Source organism: Vespula vulgaris, chromosome 16 (genome assembly GCF_905475345.1).
Source record: "Vespula vulgaris chromosome 16, iyVesVulg1.1, whole genome shotgun sequence".
Lineage (NCBI taxonomy): Eukaryota > Metazoa > Arthropoda > Insecta > Hymenoptera > Vespidae > Vespula > Vespula vulgaris.
The window spans coordinates 2,237,501-2,262,567 of NC_066601.1; the positions used below are offsets into that span (position 1 = coordinate 2,237,501).

The following is a 25,067-nucleotide window of genomic DNA, read 5'->3' on the forward strand; positions in this document are numbered from 1 at the left end:
TGAGATTATAAAATTTATACATATATATATAATTTTTCTTTTCTATTAATTCTAAAAAAAAGGAGACTCTCAATAGGCCTTTAATTTATAATCAATCAGTATACATAGATATGGTATAGATATATATAGATGCATAGATATATAGGTCCACGTTTGCAAGAGTTCACACAAATCGTATAAATCGATTGGTATGGTCTAGAAACCGTTCGACTCGATCGACTTTACATGTTCGAATTCCAACAAGCTTCTTAATAATTTCTTGACGATGACACCATTCTTAAAACGTCCTCCTCGCTGACACGTTTTCGAGCTTGAAGAACTCGACTTACAAGTGTTTCAACCGACAATTCGACGTTAAAAATACATTTCGACGAGAATAGTGTATATAGCGTATATAACGCAAAATGAACAATAAATAATATGTACTATATAAAACGAAAAAAAAAAATAAAAAGATAGACACACACACTATTTATACGTCTCTAACTCTTTCTTTCGTTAACTTTATTTTTTCTTATCACACTTATAATATTTCTTTTCTTTTTTTTTCTTTTTTTTTTTTACTTCTTTATCGTGAAAACTTAAATCAATAAACGCTTCGATAATTACGAGAACTACCAAAGTAACTTGACGAGAGTAGAACGAATGGTTGCGTTCGTACTTTCCATTAATTTTAAACGATACGCACACGCATACGCACGTACACATTTACACACCCTCGGATTGAGAGTACCGAATCTCGTTTTTGCTCGGATTCACGGAACGTTCGTAAAACGTGGCTCCAGCGCGAATCGAAAAGTGAATTACGATTACGGATCAAAGCGTATTCGGAAGTATCTCGTGTCTGCCAAAACCGCGCCAGTAATTAAACCTTCGCGAGCTCGGATTTATTTTATCACTCGGTACTAGGCCAACTCAGAATTTATATTAGTCACATTCACTCCTACTACGTGTAATTGAACCAACGAAATAAAGAGATAAAGAAACAGTATTTCAAAAATTGCTATATATATAAATTATCAATAAAGATTTGTTCATCATTCGATCGTTTTCGAAAATATAATATCTTTCAACGAATTCGTTAAAAGATTAGAAAAAATCATACAACAAAATTTAGAAAATAATTATAATACAAGACATCCCATAAATACATATTATTTTGTAGTACATTATACACGATCGCATTTAAACGAGTTACACTCGCTCGTACTATGTACGATCGATCTAAAAAGAAAAGAAAAAAAGAGAGAGAGAAGAATAAATAAATAAATAAATAATATTTTAATAATCGGTAATATACATATTCTCATCGAATTTATCAAAAGATTTAATTAAACCGTAACAAAAATTATGAAATAATATAATACATAATATTTGCATCTCATAAATACATAAACATTTTATATTACAAGTCGCATCTTTCAAACTTTATCGAAAACCTTATCATCCATTTTACGATACGATCTAAAGTTAACAATAAAAATAAAAATAGAAAAGAATTTTTTCATTGAACGTTATCAAAAATTTACTATCATACGTTCGACGAATACGAAGCAAAATTAACACCATAAATTCAATTAATTCATTAATCGAATTTAATGAAATATACGTATAGCGTAGAATTGACAATATAAAAAAAACATTCCTTCGTTGAATCGTTGATAAAGAAGAAAGAAAAAAAAAAATTAAAAAATCAAAATAAAAAGAACCTACAACATGGCGACGGGAAACATCAATTCATTAATCGAATTTGATGAGATATGAATAAAAAAAATATTGATGAAATCGAATCAACCACGACCCCATGACGATCGACGAAGAATCTCAATATAGATGTTCTCGACCGAATAATCTTCGATCGATCGATCGATCGATCGATCGATCGATCGAATCATTGTCGAGTTCTTTGATAAATACATACGTGAGAAGATATCTCGAGTCCTCGTCTGGTGTCTGGATGAACGGTAGAAGAGAAACGAGCTTCGCTCGTTTATATTTTCTCTCCCTCCCTCTCTCCCTTTTTCTCCCGCTCTCTTTCTCACTCCGTCACCATGTTCACTTCTCGCTCGTTCTTTCTCTCTCGCTCGCACTCATCTTCTACCCTCGCGGCTTTAATTTCCGTGGCCCCCTTCTGTCCGTCTCCCACGAGAAAAAGAAGGACGATACTCCTGAGTGGACGTGCAAGAGAGGTTTGTACATAACACTCACACGAATACATACAGAACAGAGCGATGCGAACGACGACACGATATATATATATATATATTCATACATATATAGACTTAACCGCGAGAGTAGATCTCTCGAAGTACACATACATCCGCAGAGAGAGAGAGGGGAAGAAAGAGAGAGAGACAGAGATAGGGACAAAAAAGGAGAGTAGAAATTCGAGGGACCATGAAGAAAGGGAGAAAAAGTGAAAGAGGGTGTTCGGAAGGGCGTGTTACACGACAAGAATAAAGAGAGACGGAAGAAAGGGAAAGGAAAAAGAAGAAAAGAGGGCGAGGAAGGGAAAGAGTGAAGGAGGAAGAGGAGAAGGAGGAGGAGGAAGGAATATTACAAAACAACGAGAAGGGTTACGAAGTGCCTCGTGTACGGCACTGTGGTCTCTCTCCCTCGCACAAACACACATAAATACATACATATATACACGTAACTCTACGAACGTACACTAACGAGTCGTTCTAACTAGTATCGTCCATCGGTGTGTGAATGTATCGTAGACATTTTTTTTTTTTCAAGAGAGAGAAAGAGAGAGGGAGAGGCAAACGAGAGAGAATCTCTCTGGCCGCAATCTCGTTCTTTCCTTTCCGGTTGCCGCGTTCAAGCGTTCCCTTCCTTCTTCTCACCAATATTCTTACGACAGGAAGAAAGAGACAGGAGATGAGGGAGAGGAAGGGGGAGGAGAGAGGAGAAAGAGGTACAAGAGCGCGAGCGCAAGCAGCAACGAATTGGAGACAAGTATTAGTGAATGAATGAACGTACGACGCGTACGTTCTTACTCCACGCATTTTATGCGTACACGTTGTATACTATATATTCTCTTTCTCTTTCTCTTTCTCTGTCTCTCTGTTTCTCTCTCTGTTTCTGTCTACCTTCGTCTCTCTCTTCTATCTCTCTCTCTCTCTCTCTTTCTCTCTCCGTCTTTCTCACATTTTCGAAGGGTGAAAGAAACGAAGCTTCATGAAAAAAAAAATAAGAGAAAGAGGGAGAAAGAGAGAAAAAAAGCAATGTTTGAAACCCCTCGTACGATACGTGACGCATTTGTAGGAGTCTCGAAAAACGATCCTTATGAATCCTGCAAGGATTCAAGGATCCCTCAAGGCTATAATTTTCTTTCGATCTTGCCGTTTGCTTTTTGTCTATTTTTATTTATTTCTATCCTTTTTTTTTTCTCTTTCTCCTCCTACAATCTTTCGATTTTTTTGGTCTTAATTTTACTATACATATATATATATATGTATGTGTGTGTATTTAAATATATTTTTCTTTTTATTTTATTATATTTTTTCCTTAATTTCCTTTTAGTTTTTCTGTAAATATATTTTTAGTTTTCTTCTAATTTCAGTCATTTCACTTCATTTCATTTCTTTTCTTTTCATTTCCTTTCCCTTCTCGTAGCTTTTTTTGTAAAAGTTCTTCGGATGGTAGAAAAAACGCGTTGTTTCTTTCCATGACAAGCGATACGGGTTAACGAGGTCGTTTGCACGTTAAAGATGTATGTATGTAAGAGAGCAGAGCATGAAAGACGTGCGCATGCGTGCTCCTTAAGCTCTCTCTCTTTCTTTCTCTCTCTCTCTCTCTCTCTCTCTCTCTCTCTCTCTCTCTCTCTCTCTCTCTCTCTCTCTCTCTGCACAAAGAAGTAGATGCTGAGAAGATGGTTCGTTCTTTCATTTCGTTATGTATTTTTTAAGGAAAAAAATGAGAGAAAATAATACGTAACACACACACACACACATACACAAAACGTCTAATGTACTAATATATCCATATGTATGCTTTATATATTACTATTATAATGTAATTATACACTATACTAATTTATATGTTAATGTAGTAACATACGTATACATATTTTATTTGTGTATAGTATAATACGTAATACTTTTCTGACGATAAAATAAAATAAGATTGCAAGAATACACACCCACACGCACGACTATGTAATTCAAATTGTATGTCAATGTAGAGAGACTTGAATATACATGCTAAAGTAACTTGCTGAATCTATAGAATTTTGAAACCAGCTACACAAATTAATCAGCTCATAAATATAATCGTAAATAGAAATTTACAACAATCATATTTTCCTCTGTGTACGAATAGAATAATACGGAGTCAATTGAGCTGGCATGAAATTGACTGGTGTTCTATTATTGACTTCCGGAGTATGTAGTTCATGAGATGACTAGAAGTCATTATACCGAGAGTTATGTGTTACGAATATCACTGTTAAAACGTTTGTGAAATTTCTTTTGTGACTTTAACAAAACTGAAAATATATTTCACAATTTATTTTAAATCGTCTATTTACAAAAAAAAAACAAAACAAAACAAATTAGAAAAGATAAAATTATTTTTTTATACATAATATCAAAAAATGTACATTTTTAATGTATTATATATAATATTAAAAAATGATAAATAATGTAATAATTTTATGTAAAATTATATAAATTTTCAATATTAATTTACACACACATATATATATATATATATATATTATATAAAAAATATTACAGAAACAATCGTAAGATCGAACAAATCGATTTATACAAGACTAAGCGGGGAATAGTCGATATATTATAAAAAATAAAAACAAAAATAGAAAAAGAACTATATTACTTATCGTTATTATTCATGTTTAATTCTAAAAATGTTCTTCGTGTGAGCAACGATTTCAAATACAAAAGCTGACGAGTAGGAAAACGAAAGACGAGATACGTCGACTCGAGTCACTACTCAACTAACTCTTTCCCTTTCCTTTCCTTCCTACTCTACCCTTTCCATCTTCTTGCTTCTTCTTGGAGTAGAGAAATACTAGAGAAGAAAATAATTTCCTAGGGCGTTGACGAGTGAGAGAAAACGTTGAACGACGCGTTGAATTTTCTTTCGCAACACTTACGTCGGAATACACGAAAAACGTATTATTTGAACCGTTCGCATATGAGAAACCTTTTTCCTCCTCCATTTTGACCTCTCTTTATCTTTATCACTCTCTTCTTTTCTCTTATCTTTTCTCTCTCTCTCTCTCTCTCTCTCCTTCTTTCCTTTTCTGTCTTTTTATCTGTCTATCTATATATCTCTCTTCCTCTTATACTCTTTTCGCTTTTATGAAAATCTTTTTTCTAATCTATCCTTTCTTTAATCTCTCTCTTTCTCTCTTTTGTCCTCTCCTTTTCTTGTTTCATTTCTTTCATTTTCAAACGTCACTGGTTCATACGTGAAATACTGAAATAATAATCGAGATATGCATGGATTTATATAAGCAAGTATGTTATTACAAAGGAAATGCATCATCTTGAGTACAATATAAATAATAAAAGATACATACATATATATCACTAAAATAAAAGATATGTGTGTGTGTATGCATGAATATTTAAAAAACTCGAAAACGAAAATAAGAGACATCGATATCTTGAAAAAGCCATTAGTTTCAAATAAAATTTATTTTTAAATCTATTACGTATATATATATATATATATATATATATATATATATATATATATATATACAAACATCCATCATCCATCACATACATACATCCATCCACCTGATTTCATAAAAATCCATTCGAAGATCGAATGTCGATAGGACTTAAATTTTTCTTTCTATTTTTATTTTATACGCGATAAACGGATTGATTTTGTCAGTCGAAATCCTTGAAAAATTATTTTCCTTAGTAAAAACAAAATCTCTTACATTTAATACATACATACATACGTAAGTACTTAATACATACGTTTGGTTCATCTAAATTAACAAGACCGAAATTGCCCTCTTGGATTTACTCTTCTCTCCCTTATCAACAATGACCAAAGCAATCTCCAACGGCTAAGATAGATAAGATAGAAAAACTTTCGAGTAAATTCTAATTAAAAACTACAGCTTGACTTCGAATGACTTCTCTCGTCGTGGGACTTCCTTCGAAAATAAAAAGCTAGTCCCTCTGGTAGAGGACTCTAGCGAGGGCAACCGGGAGTTGGGGGAGGGGAGTGTATGAAGAAACAATAAGAACGCTGAACTGTCAGAGATATCGTTTCTTTTTTTTTTTCTTTTTCTTCTGCTTCTTTTAACTTTTTTTCTTCTTTTCTTTTCTATTCTTTCTTTCGGGAAAGGATAAAAAAGAGAGAGAGAGAGAGAGAGAAAAAAAAATATGAATCAGTCCTCCCCCGAGCACCGTAGCGCATTGTGTGCATTTTCGCACTGTGCACGATGACGATCTATTCTCGGAAATCAGTTAAAGAGAAAGAAGAAGAAATAATATAAAAAAAAGGAAAAGAAAGAAACACCTGTGTACGAGAAAATGCCGCTACCGTTCTGCTTTTGCGTACGGTATCGATTTCAAAGGAAGGTGCGAACAACGGATGTCTTTTTTTCCAAAGGTGTGGACGCACGCGCATCATCACACCTCCGGAAGAATTTACGTATATACGTGCATATGTATGTATGTATGTATGTGTGTGTATGTATGTATGTGTGTATATATATTTGTATGTTTGTATGATGTACGTACATATGTATGTATGTATGTATGTATGTATGTATGTATCACCACGTCACTTCGCTGTTCATCGTCGGTCCATTCATACATACACACACATATATATATATACTATACATACGTACATATTATACCTACCTCCCCCATTTTAAACCGTTCATTCAAAAAGACAAACGCTTCCTTTCTTTGATTCTCTCAAAACTTGACAATACATTTGAAAGAAGGACCCGCTTTGGCTTTTTCTAATCCCTCCTATAATCTGTTTCTTTTGTTATATGTGTGTGTATACGTTTGTTGGAGAAAAAATTACGATACTTGTATTAGAGTTATACCATACTAAGTTGTACTTAGTTTCATACCTTTGTAATATATATTAAATTATATAAATTCGTGATAATATAATTTTTTTCTTTTTCTAAACACGATGGAACAACTTTAACTGTTGTATTATGATAGTATAATATTACGGAGTACCAGTCGTACGTGTAATATTATAATACAGTATTATAGTTTTAGTTATATTAGTTATATTAGATAATATCATAATACTATAATAATGATTATAATATTATAATGTAGTATTATAGTATTACTCACATTAATAAGATTATTATTTTATTATTGAGTATATTATAATCTATAGTATTACTTTAAAGCACGCATCATCGATTTATTCGAAAATAATATTTCTCGTAAAAAAAAAAAAAGAAAAAAAAATATTATTCTACATTTTCGATTTATTTTTTCATGCAGATTCAATTCCTTCCTACTTATATTACCAGTTCGAAAACACCGTGTATACCCGTCATTGAAACGTAACGATTAATTTTCACTGAACCAACATATCTATCCATAATATTCCAAGAAATTTATTATAATTAATAATTACAACCTATCATTTCCAAATTAAACAAGAAAATACAATTAAGACGAATAAAAAATATATATATATTAAAAAAAAGATTAAAACAAAAAAAAATACAGAAGAATAAGAATAAAACTCTCGTTTCAAGAATCATCTTCCATATTTCTTTCACCCTTCGTGAGACTTTTCCTAATTTTTTGTAAAAAAACATTTTACTAAAAGGATTAAAAGAAATAAAAAAAAAAAAAAGAAAAGAAAAGAAGAAAAGAAGATAGTAATAGGTGAGTCAAATAGAAGGGTAAGAGGAAGAAAGCAAGCTTCCCGCGGATATTTTTTTTATTTTTCGGACGCTTTTTCGGATGTTCGCGGTATTTAAAGGCCTAATTATCGCCGCTCGTTACTTCGAGACTCCTAATTTGGCTCTTCGTCTCTCGTAAAAGTACTGGGCGTCTCGTTATTACGCTAGGACCGACTACTACTCTTCTATCTTCCCTGTTCTATATATTTTCAAATTACACGTCACCTCTCGCGATGTACCGCTGCTTGAACGATTCTACCGTTTTAATGTGGTGGTAATAGTAGTAGTAATAGTCACTACGCTATCTCTATTTCTTTATCTCTTCTTCTCTCTTCTGTTTATTTTTTTATCACGAATAAAACGTAGAAACGCGAGATACCGTTACCAGTATAGCAAAAGCTTGCGGTATTCAAAGGAGAAAGATTTTTAAAAAATTGAAAAAATTAAAGATACTAATATATTATATAATATAGATGAACAATTTGAAAAGCTTGTGATAGATAGATAACGTTAACTTAAGCCAATAAAACTGATACTACAAGTAGATAAATTCGTAACTGAAAGTAAATCTAATGATACAAGATGAGGCATTCATCTTACATAATTCTACTACATATGTAAAATATACATATGAAAAATAAAAATTGATTAAATACAAATCGAAATAATAAGAATAAATTAAATATAAATAGAAAAGAAAAAAATAAGGGGAACGACAAGGATAGAATGATTATCGCTACGACGAAGATAAAAAGCAAAGTTATTTAAATTTGATAACTTATGCACAATCCGTTTATAGATATTCTCTTTCCTGATCTCCATTTTGTTTTTCTTATTTAACATAAACAGAAAGCGCGAGAGAGAGAGAAAGAGAGAGAGAGAGAGAGAGAGAGATTCGAAAAGCTTAAGCTTAAGCGCCGGGTTCAACAACTTGATGCAAATTCGTGGCCAATCGCAATTAAACGTAATGCGAAGGTGAAGTTTTAGCGAGTTTATTGTGCTTCAGCACTCGTTGAGTACTAATAAATCTCAAGAAGGAGATCGAGCAAGGTTCTTTCGGTCTTTCGATCAACAAAGCTCCTTCAGAATTTATGAAATTCGTTTTTTCCGCAGCACCCTTTCCCACGAGGATAAATAGAGAGAGAAATGGAGAGAGAAAGAGAGAGGAAGAAAGGAAGAGAAAAAGAGAGGAAGAAAGAAAAAGAAAGAAAAAGATGAAGAAGAGTAGGAGAGAGAACGAGGGAGGTGAAAAAGAGGGGGAGAGAGAAAGAAGGGGTGGTTTGCTTATGTATATATTCGGATCGCGATCCTTTCATCGTAGGAACGAAAAAGAAACGCACACGTCGGTCTTTCGTAAATTATACACTTGGTCATTACTACTGTGTAAACATCGTTGCACCAGGGAGACACTCCCTCTACGTATGTCGTCCGTTCAGATCGGGACTCGATAACTCTTGTTGCGAGAAAACGTTCATTGGTGCCATCGTCGAATTAGCACGCTCGACATTTTCAAAATGAACTTTTTGAATCTATATATATGTGTATGTATGTGTACATATATATATATATATAGAGAGAGAGAGAGAGAGAAAGTCTGTACTATCTACAATATATTACACTATTTCCGATTTATATACGCACACACAGACAATAGAAATATAAATTTTATAAAAGTCACATAATATTCTAATTCTGATGGTCGATCGATGAAATCTGTGATTAAAATAATAACCACCGTTTAATTGAAAGTTCAACGTCAAAGTTCAAAGGTTAATCGTTACTCACTTCTCGTACGTACATAGGTACATACATACATAGGTATATATTTGCAATTGTTAAACTTCGTATTCGTACATGTATGATCTATATATAAAGATTGTAGATCGACATATCGTATCAATGGTCGCCGCGCAGTCGTGTTCATTCTCCATTTGTACAGCTGAAAATGAAAGATAGACGGAACACAAACGTGTGGACTGAACTCATTGATCGAACTGTCAACGATTGGGAACACCGATAATTCTTAGTCGATTTCGAGAGTCCGACTTTCGACAGGTTTTCCTGTCGGCGATTGTGAAAAGATAAAATTGATTGCGCCATAAACGTACTTACTTACATACATACATGCAAACTCACACACACATATACATTATATGACCTTTTCCCATAAAATCGTTGATGTCAAAAAATCTTTCCTTGAAATTTTCTTTTTCTCTCTTTTCTTATCGTTAAACGAAACTTTCTTATCGAGGTTTGATCAATACGCTCTTATCAGTGACCAAAGCTATATCTCATCACTGAAAGCGATACCTCAAGTTCGAGCCGAATTTCCGTGATAAGAATTTTCGTGGTTCAATCAAACTCGGAAACTTAATATCTACTGTAAAATATTCGTAAAACAAAAAAATAAATAAATAAAGAAACAAACAAATATAGAAGAGATCACTTGTACGTAGAGATTTTCGTATCGTTAAGTTTTACTCTTTTAATTTCGTGTAGCATTTATATTATGAATATTTTTTACCATTTGTACTATTACATTTTATATCGAATTTAATACGCTACATTTGCTTTTACGTTTTACTAAAATTTTTTTCACTCTTCCTATTTCATTATTACGTTCCTATACTCTTATTATTATTATTATCTCTTACCATTTCTACTATTACGCGTTTGAACATTTTCTAAATTTTCTATTTATATTCTCTTTACCCTTGTATACTAACTCATAATCCTTTAGTCTTCCATCAAAAAATATAATAAAAATAGTTGGTAGTGTCTCGGATAAGACCGAATAAAAATTACCGGTATCTAACGAACGAAATCTAATTACGGAAATAATTAGAAAAAAAAAATTAAAAGAGATAGGAAGGAAAGAAGAAAGGAAAGAGGAGAGAAAAAAGGAAGAAAACCAAAGAGTAAAAACGAGAAAAGCAAGTGAACTGAAGTAAGAAAGAGAGAGAAATAGAGAGGAGAGATAGAGATAGATAGAAATAGATAGATAGATATAGAGATAGAGGGATAGAGAGATAGACAGAGAAAGAGAGAAACGCCAATAAAACCACAAGAATCTTCCTCAATCGGATTACTGCTTAAGAGACGAGATCCTAGTCAGTTCTTGTTCTCCTTAACAGTTTTATAGTCGCTCCTGTAAACTGTATTACCTCCGTCTGGAATTTCTTTTCCCATTTTTCTTTCTTTCTCTCCCTCTCTCTTCTCTCTCTCTCTCTCTCTCTCTCTCTCTTTCACACACTCTCTCGTTCTACAGACAATATATCTCTCTCTAAGAGTTTTGGACACTACGATGTCACGAACTTTAAATAACATCGTTAAAAGTGCGAACGTTATACTCCGTTTCCTAGCTCGATATATATCAGCATCTAAAACTTTGCGAGCAATTCGAAAGAAAAACAGAAACGCAAACTCATAGAAAGTTTATGAAAGAATATTATATTACTATTTAGTCTTCGAGTTTATCTGTGATTAACGTTCGCGTACAATTATCCCCGTTAAAATTAATTCCCAAGTAAAATTATAGAATGTTTCTCTCTAACCTTACTCTATCCCTGTGTCTTCTCAAATATCTTCTTCTTTCGTTGGCTATTGAGTTCGTTCAAATATTACAGAATTTATGAGAATTATGATAATAGAATTTTCAACGTCGATTTATTCGAAAGTCCTCGTAGAAAAAAATGGTCGCTTTAAATTTTCGATTTGTTATAAATTCACGATCTTTTTTTCGGTCGTGTCACCGAAATCGAAAAGAGTCTGTATATATTTCAGTATTAATTAAATATATATATGTATATACATATATGGACATAAATATGTATAGATATGTGCATATTAATAGAATCAAAAATATCCCTGCAAAATAAGTATAATATCTTAATTACGTGTCCTACTTACGCCGTCGAATGAACGATAAATTATCAATAAAAGAATCGAAGTACTTTCTAATTAAACATAATGAAAGAATTCTTTTGCCGATTTTTATCAGATTGAATTTAAAAATACATGAATACATACATACATACATACATACACGTATATTATATGAGTTCGCTGCCATTTTAGTCGCCTGTGCAGTTCACGTCGGCTTCAAGGTCACCTTGCTAACGTAAATCAGTCACGTCAACACGTTTCGAAATAGTTTGTTTCTTTGATCGCTCTTCGAAGCTTTGTATTCGACGAAACATTTTCGTTTAATTTCGCCGAAAAAAGTTCTCTCGCATTTTCGTATTAATATATAACGTGAATGAACCTTAATAAATTACGAGACGACACAAGATGAATTCTTTTTAACGAGCATAACCGTTCACGATTAGTAAGTTATATACGTACGTGTGTATATACGCAGATATTTTTTTATAACGAACACATTCGTTGTATGTATTCTCTGGAACGTAATATCTCGACGATAATTCATAACGCAATATACAGAGGACAAACACATTCAGGTATAACCTTCAATGATATGTATTTAAAACAAAAACAAAAAAAAAGAAACAAGAAGAAAAAGAAGGAGAATATCTCTACGTACGTGATAAGATCATCGTAAGGATGGTTGTTTCGATGATAGAAAAAACATATTTAAAGAAAGACGATTCTCGATGCATAAGACGAAGAGTGTTTCGTAGTAACGTGTGTAACGTAGTAACGTAATACGCACTATAGTAGAATAGTAGGAGTAGTAGTAGTAGTAGTAGTAGAAGTAGTGTAGTAGTAGTACTCTGGTGTAGTAGCGTCCCTCTGACAGTCTCGTGACGTCGTAAACGAATCGACGAGCACGTTGCTTCGTTTACTACGATTTCTCCTCGTGAATCGTGCTATAGCTGTAGTACTACGCGCGTTCGTGTAAAACCGTACATCTTCGGGAATCGACGCGGCGATCGGGAACTATTTCTTCCCGTGCGTTGGGAATCAATCACAAACGTAATCGAACGAAATATACAACTCTACAACAAAAAAAAAAAAAAAAAGAAAAAAGAAAACAAACGAACGAACGAACTACGGAAGAGAAGATTGAGAATAGAACACAACGCAAAATGAAAGCTTAATAAATCATTTCTACGTTATATTCGTTGGAAAATTCGTCGAGAATTATGTCGTCGAAAAGTAAAAGGATGAATCTTGCATTCGAACGATTTTATATACGCAATAAATCCTTTCAAAAACGTATGTGTGTGTGTGTGTGTGTCTCTCTTTCTCTTATATATATGTATATATATATCTTAAACCTATCTATCTCTTTCTTGCTCTCGCTCTCTTTCGATCGATCTGACAGCCTCGCATTTGAACTCCCCGCCGTGCCGCCCTCTTTTCGAAGCGAGCTCACGCGCGTAAGGTATACGCAGAAAGAGAAAGAGAGAGAAATGAAAAAGAAAAACGAATACTTACCTTTTCCAAGATTTTCCACGCTACGGGAGTTTCCTGTCACATTCCAGAGATTATATAGCGTTGCTGGAGTATCGGCCACAACCACCACCACCACCACCGTTGACTGTCACTCTGCTACCACCTCTGATGCTCTTCTCTCGATGATGATAGTCGTACGAGGCGCGGCCACCGCTTCAAGATATCTTTCTTTCTCACTCTCACACTCTTTCTCTCTCTCTCTCTCTCTCTTGCTTTCTTTCTTTCTCCCTCCCTCCCTCTCTCTCTCTCTCTCTCTTTCTATCTTCCAACGAACCGGTCACTCCGAATCTCCACTATTCCATTCGAACTTTTTTCTCCTTCTCCTTCTAAGAGATTTATACGTGTATATAAGCGAGAGAATTTCCTTTAAAAGTTCTCCACCGTATTCGAAAAGAAGTTAACAGAGGAGCGCGCGTGACTCAAATGCACGCACTATGTTCGTCGAGTTGGTTCGTTGAGTGCGCGCGCGCGCGCCCGCACGCTTGTGTATATATCTCTATCCTTCTTCTTTCTCCCTCCTTCTCGCTATCTCTTTCTCTCTTCCTTCTCTCACTCTTCTTTTTAGATAAGGCCGTTTAACCGTACCTCGCGCGCACAACGATCTCGTCTGCACACTTACTTAACTTGCTTACACGATATATATATATATGATATATATATATATATATACACGCACACGCACGCACACGCTCACACACTACGAACAACCAAAGAGACGCGCACCGCCAGCCGAGCGGGCCGGAACTGACCCTCTCGTTCTTCTTCGACGACGAATCTCGGAAAAACACGCTCCTCTCCCCCCTCTCTTTCTCCGTTTCCCCCTGCGACTCCCACCAAACTACCGCCGACAGTCACTGCCACCGGCGCGCTATTGTTGCCGTTGCCGTTGCCGCCGCCACTGCTGCTGCTGCTGCTGCTGTTTCTCCTCCTGCTCTTATTACTACTCTTGATTGTTCCGCAACACTGCTCGCTTTTTTAACGATATTTTCGAACCTCTTTTCGTTAGCTCCGTCGCAGAATCTCTGACGACGATGATGACGATGTCGCGTCGAATTGAACCCACCCGCGCGACGAGCTCCTCTCGAGATTCCGTACATCTCCCGGACACGGCGTGTGCGTATGTCCCTGGAGTGGACTCTTTCCCCCTCCCTCTCTCACTCTCTTTCTCTTTCTTTCTCTCTTTATTTATCTCTATCTATTTATTTACCTTTCTTATTCGTCTTGGAGAGATCAAGGATATCAAACTCGTCTCGTCGACAGACGCCTTCTCTTCGACGCGTGGTGTTCCCTTTCGAGGTTCGACGCACAGCCGCCCACCGTACGCCTCAATGGCCCACCTTCCATGGAGACGCACCGATCATGCCGATCCAACGTCAATCTAACGCTTTCTTCTTCTTTTTTTCTTTCTTTTTACGTTTCTACGTTCTTCCTTTCCTCCTCCTCCTCCTCCTCTTCTTCCTCTTCCTCCTTCTCCTGTTCAATCACCGCCACCACCACCACCACCTCCTCCTCCTCCTCCTCCTCCTCCTCCTCCTTTTCGTCCCTCTTCCTATAACTTCCGATCGTGTGACACACGATCCCGACCAGGGCCCTTCGGCTCTACGAACGTCGAGCCTTCGACTCTCGCGACACCGTACGCACTGTACGTGCGGCTTTCAGAAAGACGGAGAAAGAAAAGCAGAACGACACTCTTTCTACCTTCTCTTCTTCCTCTTCCTTCTCCTTCTCCTTCTTTCTCCTCCTCCAACTCCTCCACCACCTCCTCCTCCTCCTCCTCCACCTCCACCACCTCCTCCTCCTCCTCCTCCTCCTCCTCCTCTTCTTCTTCTTCTTCCTTTTCTTCTACTACTTCTTTTCTTTTTCTTTTTTTTCTTCTTCCTTCACCGTCTTCAAAAAGACTACTCGTCGTTCTCTTGAATCATCGGACCGAACGAGAACGCGTTACGCGCTGGCACGGCCCACGTCCTCGATCGAACCTGAGATATGTACGATGATTTTTTCGGGCGGCCACGCACACGTGCGACGATCGCAAAATTAAACGACGAAAGCGCACCGAGCTTTATAGGGTTTATTCCGTTTTATGTGTTTTTCTTTTTTATTTTTCTTTTTTTTATTTTTTTTGTATTCCTTCTCCCCTTCTATCTCCTCTCTTTTTTCACGGAGACATGCCCGACTCGTCTCCTCCTTCGCCAACGCCTACACGATACACATTGCACGCAGAGCAACGACGCCCCTACACGCTGATGACAGCGGTTCTCAATCGACATCACGTAGATACTCTCTCTCCATCGTTATCGTTTCCTTATCGTACCGATAGAGCGCGCCTCGACTATCTGGCAAATTTCAAATAAGGGACGCCAACGAACTCGATTGGTTCGATGATTTAACTTTACTCGTCGCCTTCGTATTCGTATCTTGAAATTGCGTTCTCTCTCTTCTCAGTCGCATCATGGCGGTGATTTAATCTCGTGATGCGTCACTGATCTAAAATAGGTTAGGTTCCCGATGAAAGTGATTTTATTTATGTCTGTTTCATAGCCGATTTCTCGCTGAAATAAGTCTTATACGTTTCCTTGGTCTTATCAAACTCTTATCTTATTTTAAAGAAATTAAAACGACTGACTTTTTTCGTGGAAAGATTAAAGTCGTCTCTCTTTATTAAATTTAGATAATTCTATTTCAGGAAAATAAATTTCATAAACCAATTGTTTTTATTATTCTCGAATGTATGATATTGTTAACATTTCATGCGTTATCATGGATTTTTCTCGATGTAGGATTAACTCGAATAAAAATTGTTAAAAAAGAAGATAATGTGATAATAATTTTCTTACTTATACACAAAAAATAGATTTTGAAGACAATTCCAATTTACTGAGAAATACTTTTATATTTCAGATTTAATCTTGAGTTGCAATAAAAAGTCTACCATATATAAATAACGAGCGAATCTTAAAACCACTTTTTTTGCAAACTATCTTTGTTTGTATTTATTACTTATGTATTATTATATTCGTATTTATTAAATGATTGTAAAGTAACTTACATTAAATTTAAAGATAATAGATTTTGAAAAATAAAAATAATATACAGATATCGAAAAACATATGTTTCTTTAGAGATACTAGTATATAACTGGAATATTATGATTATATTTTTACTGTATTTGAATTCATTAATTACCTTTTTTCAGAATTTAAATCATTGGATAGGATAAAGATTAAGGCGAGTAATTGATTTACTTACTGATAATGGTGTTTGATTATTATAAATAAAATTATTATGGAAAAAATATTTACAGTTTAGAAACTAATTCTTATATGTATCAAGACGTTTTTTTAGAAAGTTATAAATCTATTATCTTACGATAACGATCATTGTATAAATTCTTTTGTACAGTTTATTGTTTTTTTTTATACGAATAAATAATTTTCTCTTTACTTGAATAAAGACCTAAGTGTACTAGTGCAAATGAAAATGCAGAAAAGAGTAAATTCATACATTCAAGTAAGGCTATGTACACTTCAATGCATTACTCGAACAGCAACAAAAGAATTCGTGAACTTTTGTAAAAATATTTTAATTTTTTTTCTCCAAACGCGTTGCTAATATTTCTTATCTTTTATTCGAATAATGTGCTTCCTAAAGGTTAATAATATACAAAAAAAAATTGTATACATAATGTTAATATTATTTAGTAACATTAGTCAAAGTACTAATAGTACATAATAATATATATATCATTTGTATTACAAAAAATAATATTAAATTTTAACATATAATAAAAATATTTGATATATTACCTTATAAATATAAATTTTATTATATTTTAGATTCCGCGCGTATTCAAAACTATTAAATTCTACGTCATAAGCAACGTTGCTGTTCTGTTCGTAACGTGTAATTTCCCCTCTCCTCTCATTGGTCCACAGTCGAATCACTTTATTTACAAATCGTCTCAGAAAACAATTTATATATAATTATTATAAAATTTATATCTAATTGTAATAGAAGTAATATAAAAGTGACATATATTTATTATATTAAATTAATTATAAATATAACAAAGATGTACAATTGATAAAACATTGTGTTAAAAAGTAACTAGCATACAAATGAAAATAACCAATAAATGAGCTGGACTCGTAACGTTTTATTGCCGGAAAGGTTCAATTTAATTCATTTAATAAACATTCATTTGTTATATTTTATTTCGTAAATAGTGAGAAAATAATTTTATTAATAAATAAATACGTGTTATATAATGAATTAGAATTTTTTAGCAAGTTTAATAGAATAAAGTGAAAAAAGGTGGATTATTATTGTAACCAGGTACTCGTTTATTGGTTACTTTTAATATACTATCAGGCAGCCTAAGAAATGTATTGAAAAAATGTATAACTTCACCATCTATGTTGATTAGAGTAAAGCACACTGTAACCTACGCAGCCGTAAAGTGGCGATGGCGTTTTGTGTTTTATATTCTTTTGTGAATAAAATCTGGCGTTTATGCGCGTTTTGTCGTCCGATATCAATCCGTTGTTATAATTTGTATCTTTTAAGATAAAGCGAGATATAATTGTTTCTTGTTATAATTATATCGAAGAAAAATTAGGCCAGGTAATACGAGAATCAAAAAAATATTAAAGAAGCCCTCGCATAGAACAGCCGGCGAACGTGACTCAGTTTGTGCAGCAAATGCAATATTCTGATGTTAACGACAATATATTGTTGAGAATAGAAATCGCCACAACACATGCGGTAAATACTAGTACGTATATCGTTTAATTTATGTATTTTCCTGATTTTATTACGCCAATACGATCTTCCCGCCGTAACCTTCTTTCTGTTTGTAACAAGTAGTATCGTTACTAACGCTTTTTCTAATTTCTCATGTGTTGTCCCATGTAAACATATACGTATATAGAACATATATCAATGATCGTATTAAGTTATACTGTTAAATATTAAAGTATAACCCCTTCGATTTTTTATGTATAACCCTTTCGATTGATTCTTAACGAGTCACAATTTTCTTTTTCTTTTTTTCTTCTTTTTTTTTTGCTCCCTTATCTTTTCTTTTCTTTCTTTTTTTTTCTTTTTCTTTTCTTTTTTTTTTTATAAACAGAATATACATCTTTTCCTTTTATTTCTGCAATAGAAATATTAATTAATAATGATCGTTTTTTATACGAAATATTTACGTAATCGTTTTAATAAATTGATATTTGAATTATAGCGTATATACAAAACATTCATAGAAATGTCAGACGTAGAAAAGATGGAAGATTCTACGATGGATACGCAAGATACTTATTATGAAAATCCTAAAGAAAATACTGTAAATGAAAGTCAGGATTTTGAACTTGTTGATACCGATGAAATCAATTCGTTTACAAATAACTTAGAAACTCAATCTGAGAATGATAATTCAAAAAGTAAAGATGATTTGAACAAGGAACAAAGTCAGTCGCTAGATGAAATAGCTGAAGATAAAACGAATATATTAGAAAAAAAAAGTGAAGTTGAATGCAATGAAAAAGAAAATGTCGAGGGTGATGATTCTAAACTTGACGACCAAAAAGATGATACAGATGACGAAAATGATGTTATTCATGGTACACCTCCTATTATATATTCACCATCTAAAAAAGAAGGTCATAGTACATCTGAAAAAGTAGGTCTTAAACGTAAAGCAGATTCTCTTGATAATCCTGTTACTAAGTTGTTAAGAAGTTCATCCTCAGAAGATGCTTTAAGTATAGAAAAAAATAAATTTCATAATGATGATAGTCATCATTCAGATAAATCAGATGAGTCTCAGTTAAATATTTCAAGAAATTGTATAATACCAGATATTGTAATAGAAGAAACTCAGGATGTAGAAAGTGAAGAACTTATTGAATCCAATGTGAAAACTTCCGATGTTGTTTTAAATGAAACCAAAGATGATAAGAACTGTGAATCATGCCCTGTACAGAAATGTTTAGATAAGAATGAAAATAATGCTAAAAAATCTTGTGAAATAAATCAAAATGAAACTGTAAACAATCCTATTACATCCAACACATCTACTAATATAACTACTACTACCACAACTACCACTACTACTAGTACTGCTATTACTACTAGTACAAATGACGATATTGAAAAAGATAATACTTTTGATGTTGATATGACTAAGATTAGCGATGAAAAAGAATTAACCGAGAACAAAGAAGTAGAAAATACAGAAGTATCAATAATTGATGTAACAGCAAAGAATGATTCAAATCCTGATCTATCAATTGGTTCTTCTAAAGATATAAGCGAACAAAAGTCACCAGCTCTTATAAATAAGGAGGATAATAAAAGTTCAACATCCAAGCACAGTGATGATGTTAACTTGCAGAACAAAAGCAGTACCAGTGAAGAGATAGTAATAGATAAAATAACAATAAGTAAACAGCAACCTGTTGCATCTACTTACACAAACAAACCACGTATGAGTATAGAAGTTGTTTTTGATAAATCAACGATGTCTCAAGAAAAGAAGATGAAACTACCAGAATTAGTTGAAATTGATGAAGATGGTGAGAAAATTATCTTGGATTCATCGCAAGAGAATTCAATAGGAAAGCTTGGAGAAAAAGAAGTTTTTGATACTACAAATACTGAAAATATTTATAAAAGTTGTTACGAAAATAAAAATAGTAATGATTTCAATTATAAATCTTTAATTAACACCAAAGAATCGTCAGTAGATTCAAAATCTGATAAACATCATTTTAATGGAAATAGCGATTGTAAAAAATGCGATACAGATGGTACAGCTAGTGTAGAATCAGATATATTTAGTAATGAGCTGCATTCTACTATTTTAAAAGGCGATAATGTTTTACGGTCTATGAATAAAGAAACAAAAATATCTGCTTCGGTATCTAAAGAGAGTGACAATGCAGATTTAATAAGTGTAAGTGACAATGAACACGATGTTTCACTTATAGATGATAATATTAAAAATAAATCTGAATTAAGTAATGCAAATTTACTTGCAAAAGCTTTACAAGTAGAAAAAGAAGTTGGTGTGTATGTAAGACTTAAATGTTTATTACATATTGATGAGAGTACAAAAGAATTCCTTAACAAAGAATTAATGAGTGTTCAGTGTGAACCAATAGTAGAACTTTCATCCGCACGCCACAAAACAGAAGACACTTCTGCTTCATTAGCTGATATTTCTGGAAATGATAATAAGGATGCTTCTCCAGGATCAGTTAATAGCAATCCGCAATTATTTCATTTAAATCCATCTAGACTTTCTTTTCTTTCAACAATTAGTTCTACAAGCTCAGCATCTAGTGCTGCTTCTTTAGTAGCTAAACTTGCAGCTAAAGATACACATTTTTCACTACCTCGAGGTCCAGCTAAACACGCAAAGAAGTCAGCATATGAAATACCATCAGCACCACAGAAACAAAATATAGATGAATCGCATGAAAGATTAACCAAGGAGTGGAAAAATAATCGTTTATTAGTAACAACTATTTTGAGTTATTTAAATACAGAGGTTAATACAATTGATACATATAACATAAGTAACGAAAGATTAGATGATGTTTTACAAAAAATTAGGTGTTCTACGCCAGAAGAAGAAGGAGAAATAGCAATGCAAACAGCAACGCCAAAAAGTTCCAGAAAAAATCGAGCACCAAAAAGACCACGAAGTAAAAATACCAGAGCAGGTGTACAAACAAATGGAATGTGCAAAATTTCACCAAAAGAATTAATTTCTGTCCAAGGAAATAACAGTACTCCTAGCAGTAGAAAGAAAACTAAAACTGATAAAATTGATAGCGATGCACCATCCAATAACACTGTTTCATTCGTAAAAGATATATCACAAATTAATATAAATGATGAATTGGTTGGTAAAGAAGTATTTGCCAAGTGGTCTGACAATAATTACTATCCAGGTACAGTCACGGAAAAAGTTAAGTTAAAATATAAAGTAAATTTTTATGATGGGAAAAATAAATTACTTATAGAAGAATTTATTATACCAATACCAAAGACCCTAAAAGAAGGTTTATCAGTATATGCGACTACGGCAGAAGATGATTATGGTTCCTGTGGCTTAATAGTTGAAGTCCAAAATACTAATAATGGTACATACTATTCAGTAGAAACAGACGAAGGAGAGAAATTACAAGTCCAGGTAAAAGATATCTTTTTATCATCAGATCAAGCGCAAGTATTGAAGGAAGAAATATTTGTGAAAATAAACAATCTTCCGTCTACACCTAAGCTTTCGGGCCAAATAACTTTAGATAACATGGTAGATGGGAAACGGCGTTCTAAACGAATCGCTACTCCAACATTTTCAACTCCAAAATCTAAGATATTGGCTAGTAGTTCAATTGATAAAAATATTAGTATATCAGAACCTTCTGTTTCTGGTATAGCTTCTAAAACTAAAAAAAGAGATTCTTCTGAAAATGAGAGTAAGTCTAGTGATTCAAATTTGTCTCTAAAAGATGAAATTATACTAAGTGGTGTACAACCAGAAATTATTGGGACACCAAATGAGCAGATTGTAAAAGGACCTCAACATAGAATAAAAGGAAAACCACGAAGTAAGAAAAAAGCTGAGAATGAAGAAACTATAGCAACCTTGGGTCCTATTCCAAGCAACAATTCTAACATATTCAAAGGCATGTCGTTTATTCTTACCTGTGCGTCATTGGAAGTACTTGATAGGTTTCAAGCAGATGCTAAAGATTCTGGTTCTGAAACTGGAACAGAAAATGAAGAAGAATGGGTCCGTAGACCATTTGTAAGGGATAGGTTGAAAACCCAAATAGAAGCTGGAAAAGGTAAAATTTATGACGAGTTTGATTTAATACCAAAGGAAGAATATAAAAACACTAAACTGATTACAAATGTGCCAAATGTTACTGCAAAAAATTTATTGTGTCTTTCGGTCGGAATTCCTGCATATAATCATAATTGGATTATACAATGTTGTCAAGAGGTATATAAATCTTATATTCTCATCAAAATGATAAACACACTTTTTATATTACATTTTAATTATATTTGATGCTTATCTTTTCAAGGACAAATTAGTAAATCCAGCAGGATGGAGCTTACCTGCCGGATGGAGTTTGGATAAACAATCTTATATTGAAGTTTTTCAAAGGCCTAGTAATAAACCATTAACTCAAGTGATAGTAATAATTCCTATTATAGAATCAGATAAAAAGTTTACATCATTTTGGCGCCAAATATGTGAAAATGCAGGTGCTGTAGTTTTGCTGGTGGATGGTTCAGGTATTATATTTTTCTTATTAACTTTTAGATTATCTTCATATTTAATACGATTGTATGTACATAGCAATATAAAATATGTAATAATAAATATAATTAATGAAACGTTAATCCTTACAGAAAGTATGGAAGGATTTGCAGAAGGTACAGTAGTGGTTACTAATCGCAGATGTCCTTCATGGGCAATTACAAAAGCTGGAGAGTGGCAATTACCATTGCTTTCCACAACGTGGGTTGTTCAATGTTTAATTGAAGGCAAAATCTGTCCATATGACTCACAACTACGTTACAAATACAATTATATACAAAATTAAAATCCTTCCTCTCCAGCAAGGTGTTATTGGCCATATCTGTAAGTACAACAAATATAGTTATGAATGGAAAAGAAAAAAACAAATTTCGTTCTTAAATTTCAAATGTTTTGAAATGTTCTATTCTTATATATTTCTTTATGTTTATGATTCCTTTGAATTGTATATATATATAAATATATACATATATTAAAGTATACGTTTAAATATATATATATGTATCATGTATATATATTTAAACCGTATTTTCTAATAATAATAATTAACAGACCACTTGTGAAATAATGTCTTTTATCAATCTATGCTAATCATATATGATAATTCGCAACATATCTTTGGTAAACAATTTAATTTATCAATAAAATTAAAGAAATTTGAAAAAATGTTATTATTCAATGATCATCTTGTTGATGAAAATATTTGCTTTGCATTAATTTTTTATTACTGGAACTTATGTCACTTTCTAATATAAAAAGTAAGTTTTTGATAAAATTAAATTCTAATTTCCTTCACATTTCTTCAAGAAAGTACAGAATTGGGAAGTTAGAAATTTAATGGACCTGTTTTTTCTTAACAGAATCTTTTATTACTTTTCTGTTCATTTCCTACTTACAAAGATAATATATTATATAGAAAATATATCATATAGTTAAATATTCTCATGAACTTATATATTTGCTTTATGCTTAATAATGAATATTAAAAAGCTAAAGAATTTTCTCTTTTATTTTTCCGAATATTTTCCTTTATTTCGCTGAATCTTCTCTTTTTCATAAAATAAATAATAATTCATAAATTCATAAATTATCTTCAATTTGTACTATTCATTATTTACTTTCTAATTTGAAAACTTTTTAAAATCAAAAAATCAGGAATTTGATAAATATTCCTCTGTATTTATAGTACTTACAGTGTTGGTATTGTTTCTCACAAAGCTGTAATATTAGAGTTTTGTAACATTTTGTATAAAATAAAATATAAATATATATCAATTTTATATGGTGAACGAGTTTATTATAAGGAATGTTTATAATGTCTTGATTGCAAATTGTGTGATATTGAAATGCAACAGTAAATCATGGAAATGAATGAAACATTTATAAATAATTTTCATATAAATATACACATATATATAATTTTACAATGTTTTGTCTATCTATCAATGTTCTTCATGGTGCTTAATACCAATATGGTATTCTATCAAAACAGGAAGTCTTATAAAAGTGTCTTGCAGATATCTGTGACATAAATAACACTCGTATTAGTCCTGTTAATATAAAATAATATGTACAACATGATTAGTTGATTTAATTTTACAACAAATCACAGATGAGATAAGTGTAAATGTTGTAATAACTGTAATATCCAATTAATGTGATATTATATTAAATAACATTTGTTAGTTACAAATAACGAAATGGTATAATCATTTTTGCAATACACGTTATAAAAAAAAAAAATGGAAAAATATAATCAGATTTATTAAAATAAATTATTTATACAATTCATATTATCTCACTTATCTCATTGTGATTTATATATTATAAATTAAAATATACGATTTATTGTAATCTGACAAATAATGTATAATATCAAATTAAAATATTTGTTATTTTTTTAATTAATGATTATATAGCAGTGTATTTTTTAAATATATAATACACAAAAGATAATACTTATGCATTTATTGTATAAGGTATCATTAAAACGTAATTTTATTTGATATATTATTATATTTACGTAGATATTAATGAAACTTACAGAATAAATTGAGTATTGATGCTTCCTGTTAAAATGATGAAAAAGATATGTGCGAAACAGATATAAACAGACTATTGTAAGATCTTATGTTCTCCAATACTCGAAACTTCAAATTTTTATTGTGTTAAATCCATGCTGCATTTCAAAATTAATTGGTACATCGAGAATAGGTGCACATGTACGAGTGTGTATATATAAGTAAATATACGAATATTTACAATTTCTATTATATAAGTTGTAGCCATTATGTACAATGTCTTTGGGATAAAATACAATGACCTATTTTGTCAAAAAAATTTTATTATTCATCAATAATCCACTAACTAAAAAAAATATATATATATAAATGTTAAAAATGGATATTCGAAAAAATTATT

At 32.5% G+C, this 25,067-nt stretch overlaps 2 protein-coding genes across 21 annotated transcripts in view; one reads left to right on the top strand and one right to left on the bottom strand.

Annotated features, from left to right (window-relative positions):
- Positions 1-15,577, bottom strand: part of LOC127069809 (catenin delta-2) — a 69,080-nt gene extending 53,503 nt beyond the window's left edge. For 2 of the 19 annotated variants that reach the window (XM_051007309.1, XM_051007308.1), the window contains exon 1: positions 13,292-15,575. Coding sequence is in view for 5 of the 19 variants with exons in the window: in XM_051007311.1 (XP_050863268.1) it covers positions 2,875-3,011 (137 nt within the window). In the remaining 14 variants the exon portion in view is untranslated. The other 17 variants (XM_051007304.1, XM_051007305.1, XM_051007311.1 and 14 more) reach the window with 14 other exon arrangements.
- A 2,056-nt stretch (positions 15,578-17,633) lies between these two features.
- Positions 17,634-24,997, top strand: LOC127069838 (probable WRKY transcription factor protein 1). Of its 2 annotated transcripts, none has more exons than XM_051007396.1 (4): positions 17,634-18,070; positions 18,549-22,322; positions 22,408-22,621; positions 22,739-24,997. In XM_051007396.1, the coding sequence occupies exons 1-4, from the start codon at positions 18,008-18,010 to the stop codon at positions 22,930-22,932; spliced, it is 4,245 nt and encodes a 1,414-aa protein (XP_050863353.1). In that variant the 5' UTR covers positions 17,634-18,007; the 3' UTR covers positions 22,933-24,997. The 2 variants fall into 2 exon arrangements, with proteins under 2 accessions (XP_050863353.1, XP_050863354.1); XM_051007397.1 differs by having other exon boundaries at positions 17,636-18,080.
- Positions 24,998-25,067: the final 70 nt, after the last annotated feature.

What these genes read in the sequence shown, in the direction of transcription:
- LOC127069838 (XM_051007396.1), top strand. Translation starts at nt 18,008, where the DNA reads ATGCAATATTCTGATGTTAACGACAATATATTGTTGAGAATAGAAATC. An exon ending in AAATCGCCACAACACATGCG is followed by an intron (nt 18,071 to 18,548) that starts GTAAATACTAGT and finishes TTTGAATTATAG; the next exon opens with CGTATATACAAAACATTCAT. An exon ending in TTTGCTGGTGGATGGTTCAG is followed by an intron (nt 22,622 to 22,738) that starts GTATTATATTTT and finishes TAATCCTTACAG; the next exon opens with AAAGTATGGAAGGATTTGCA.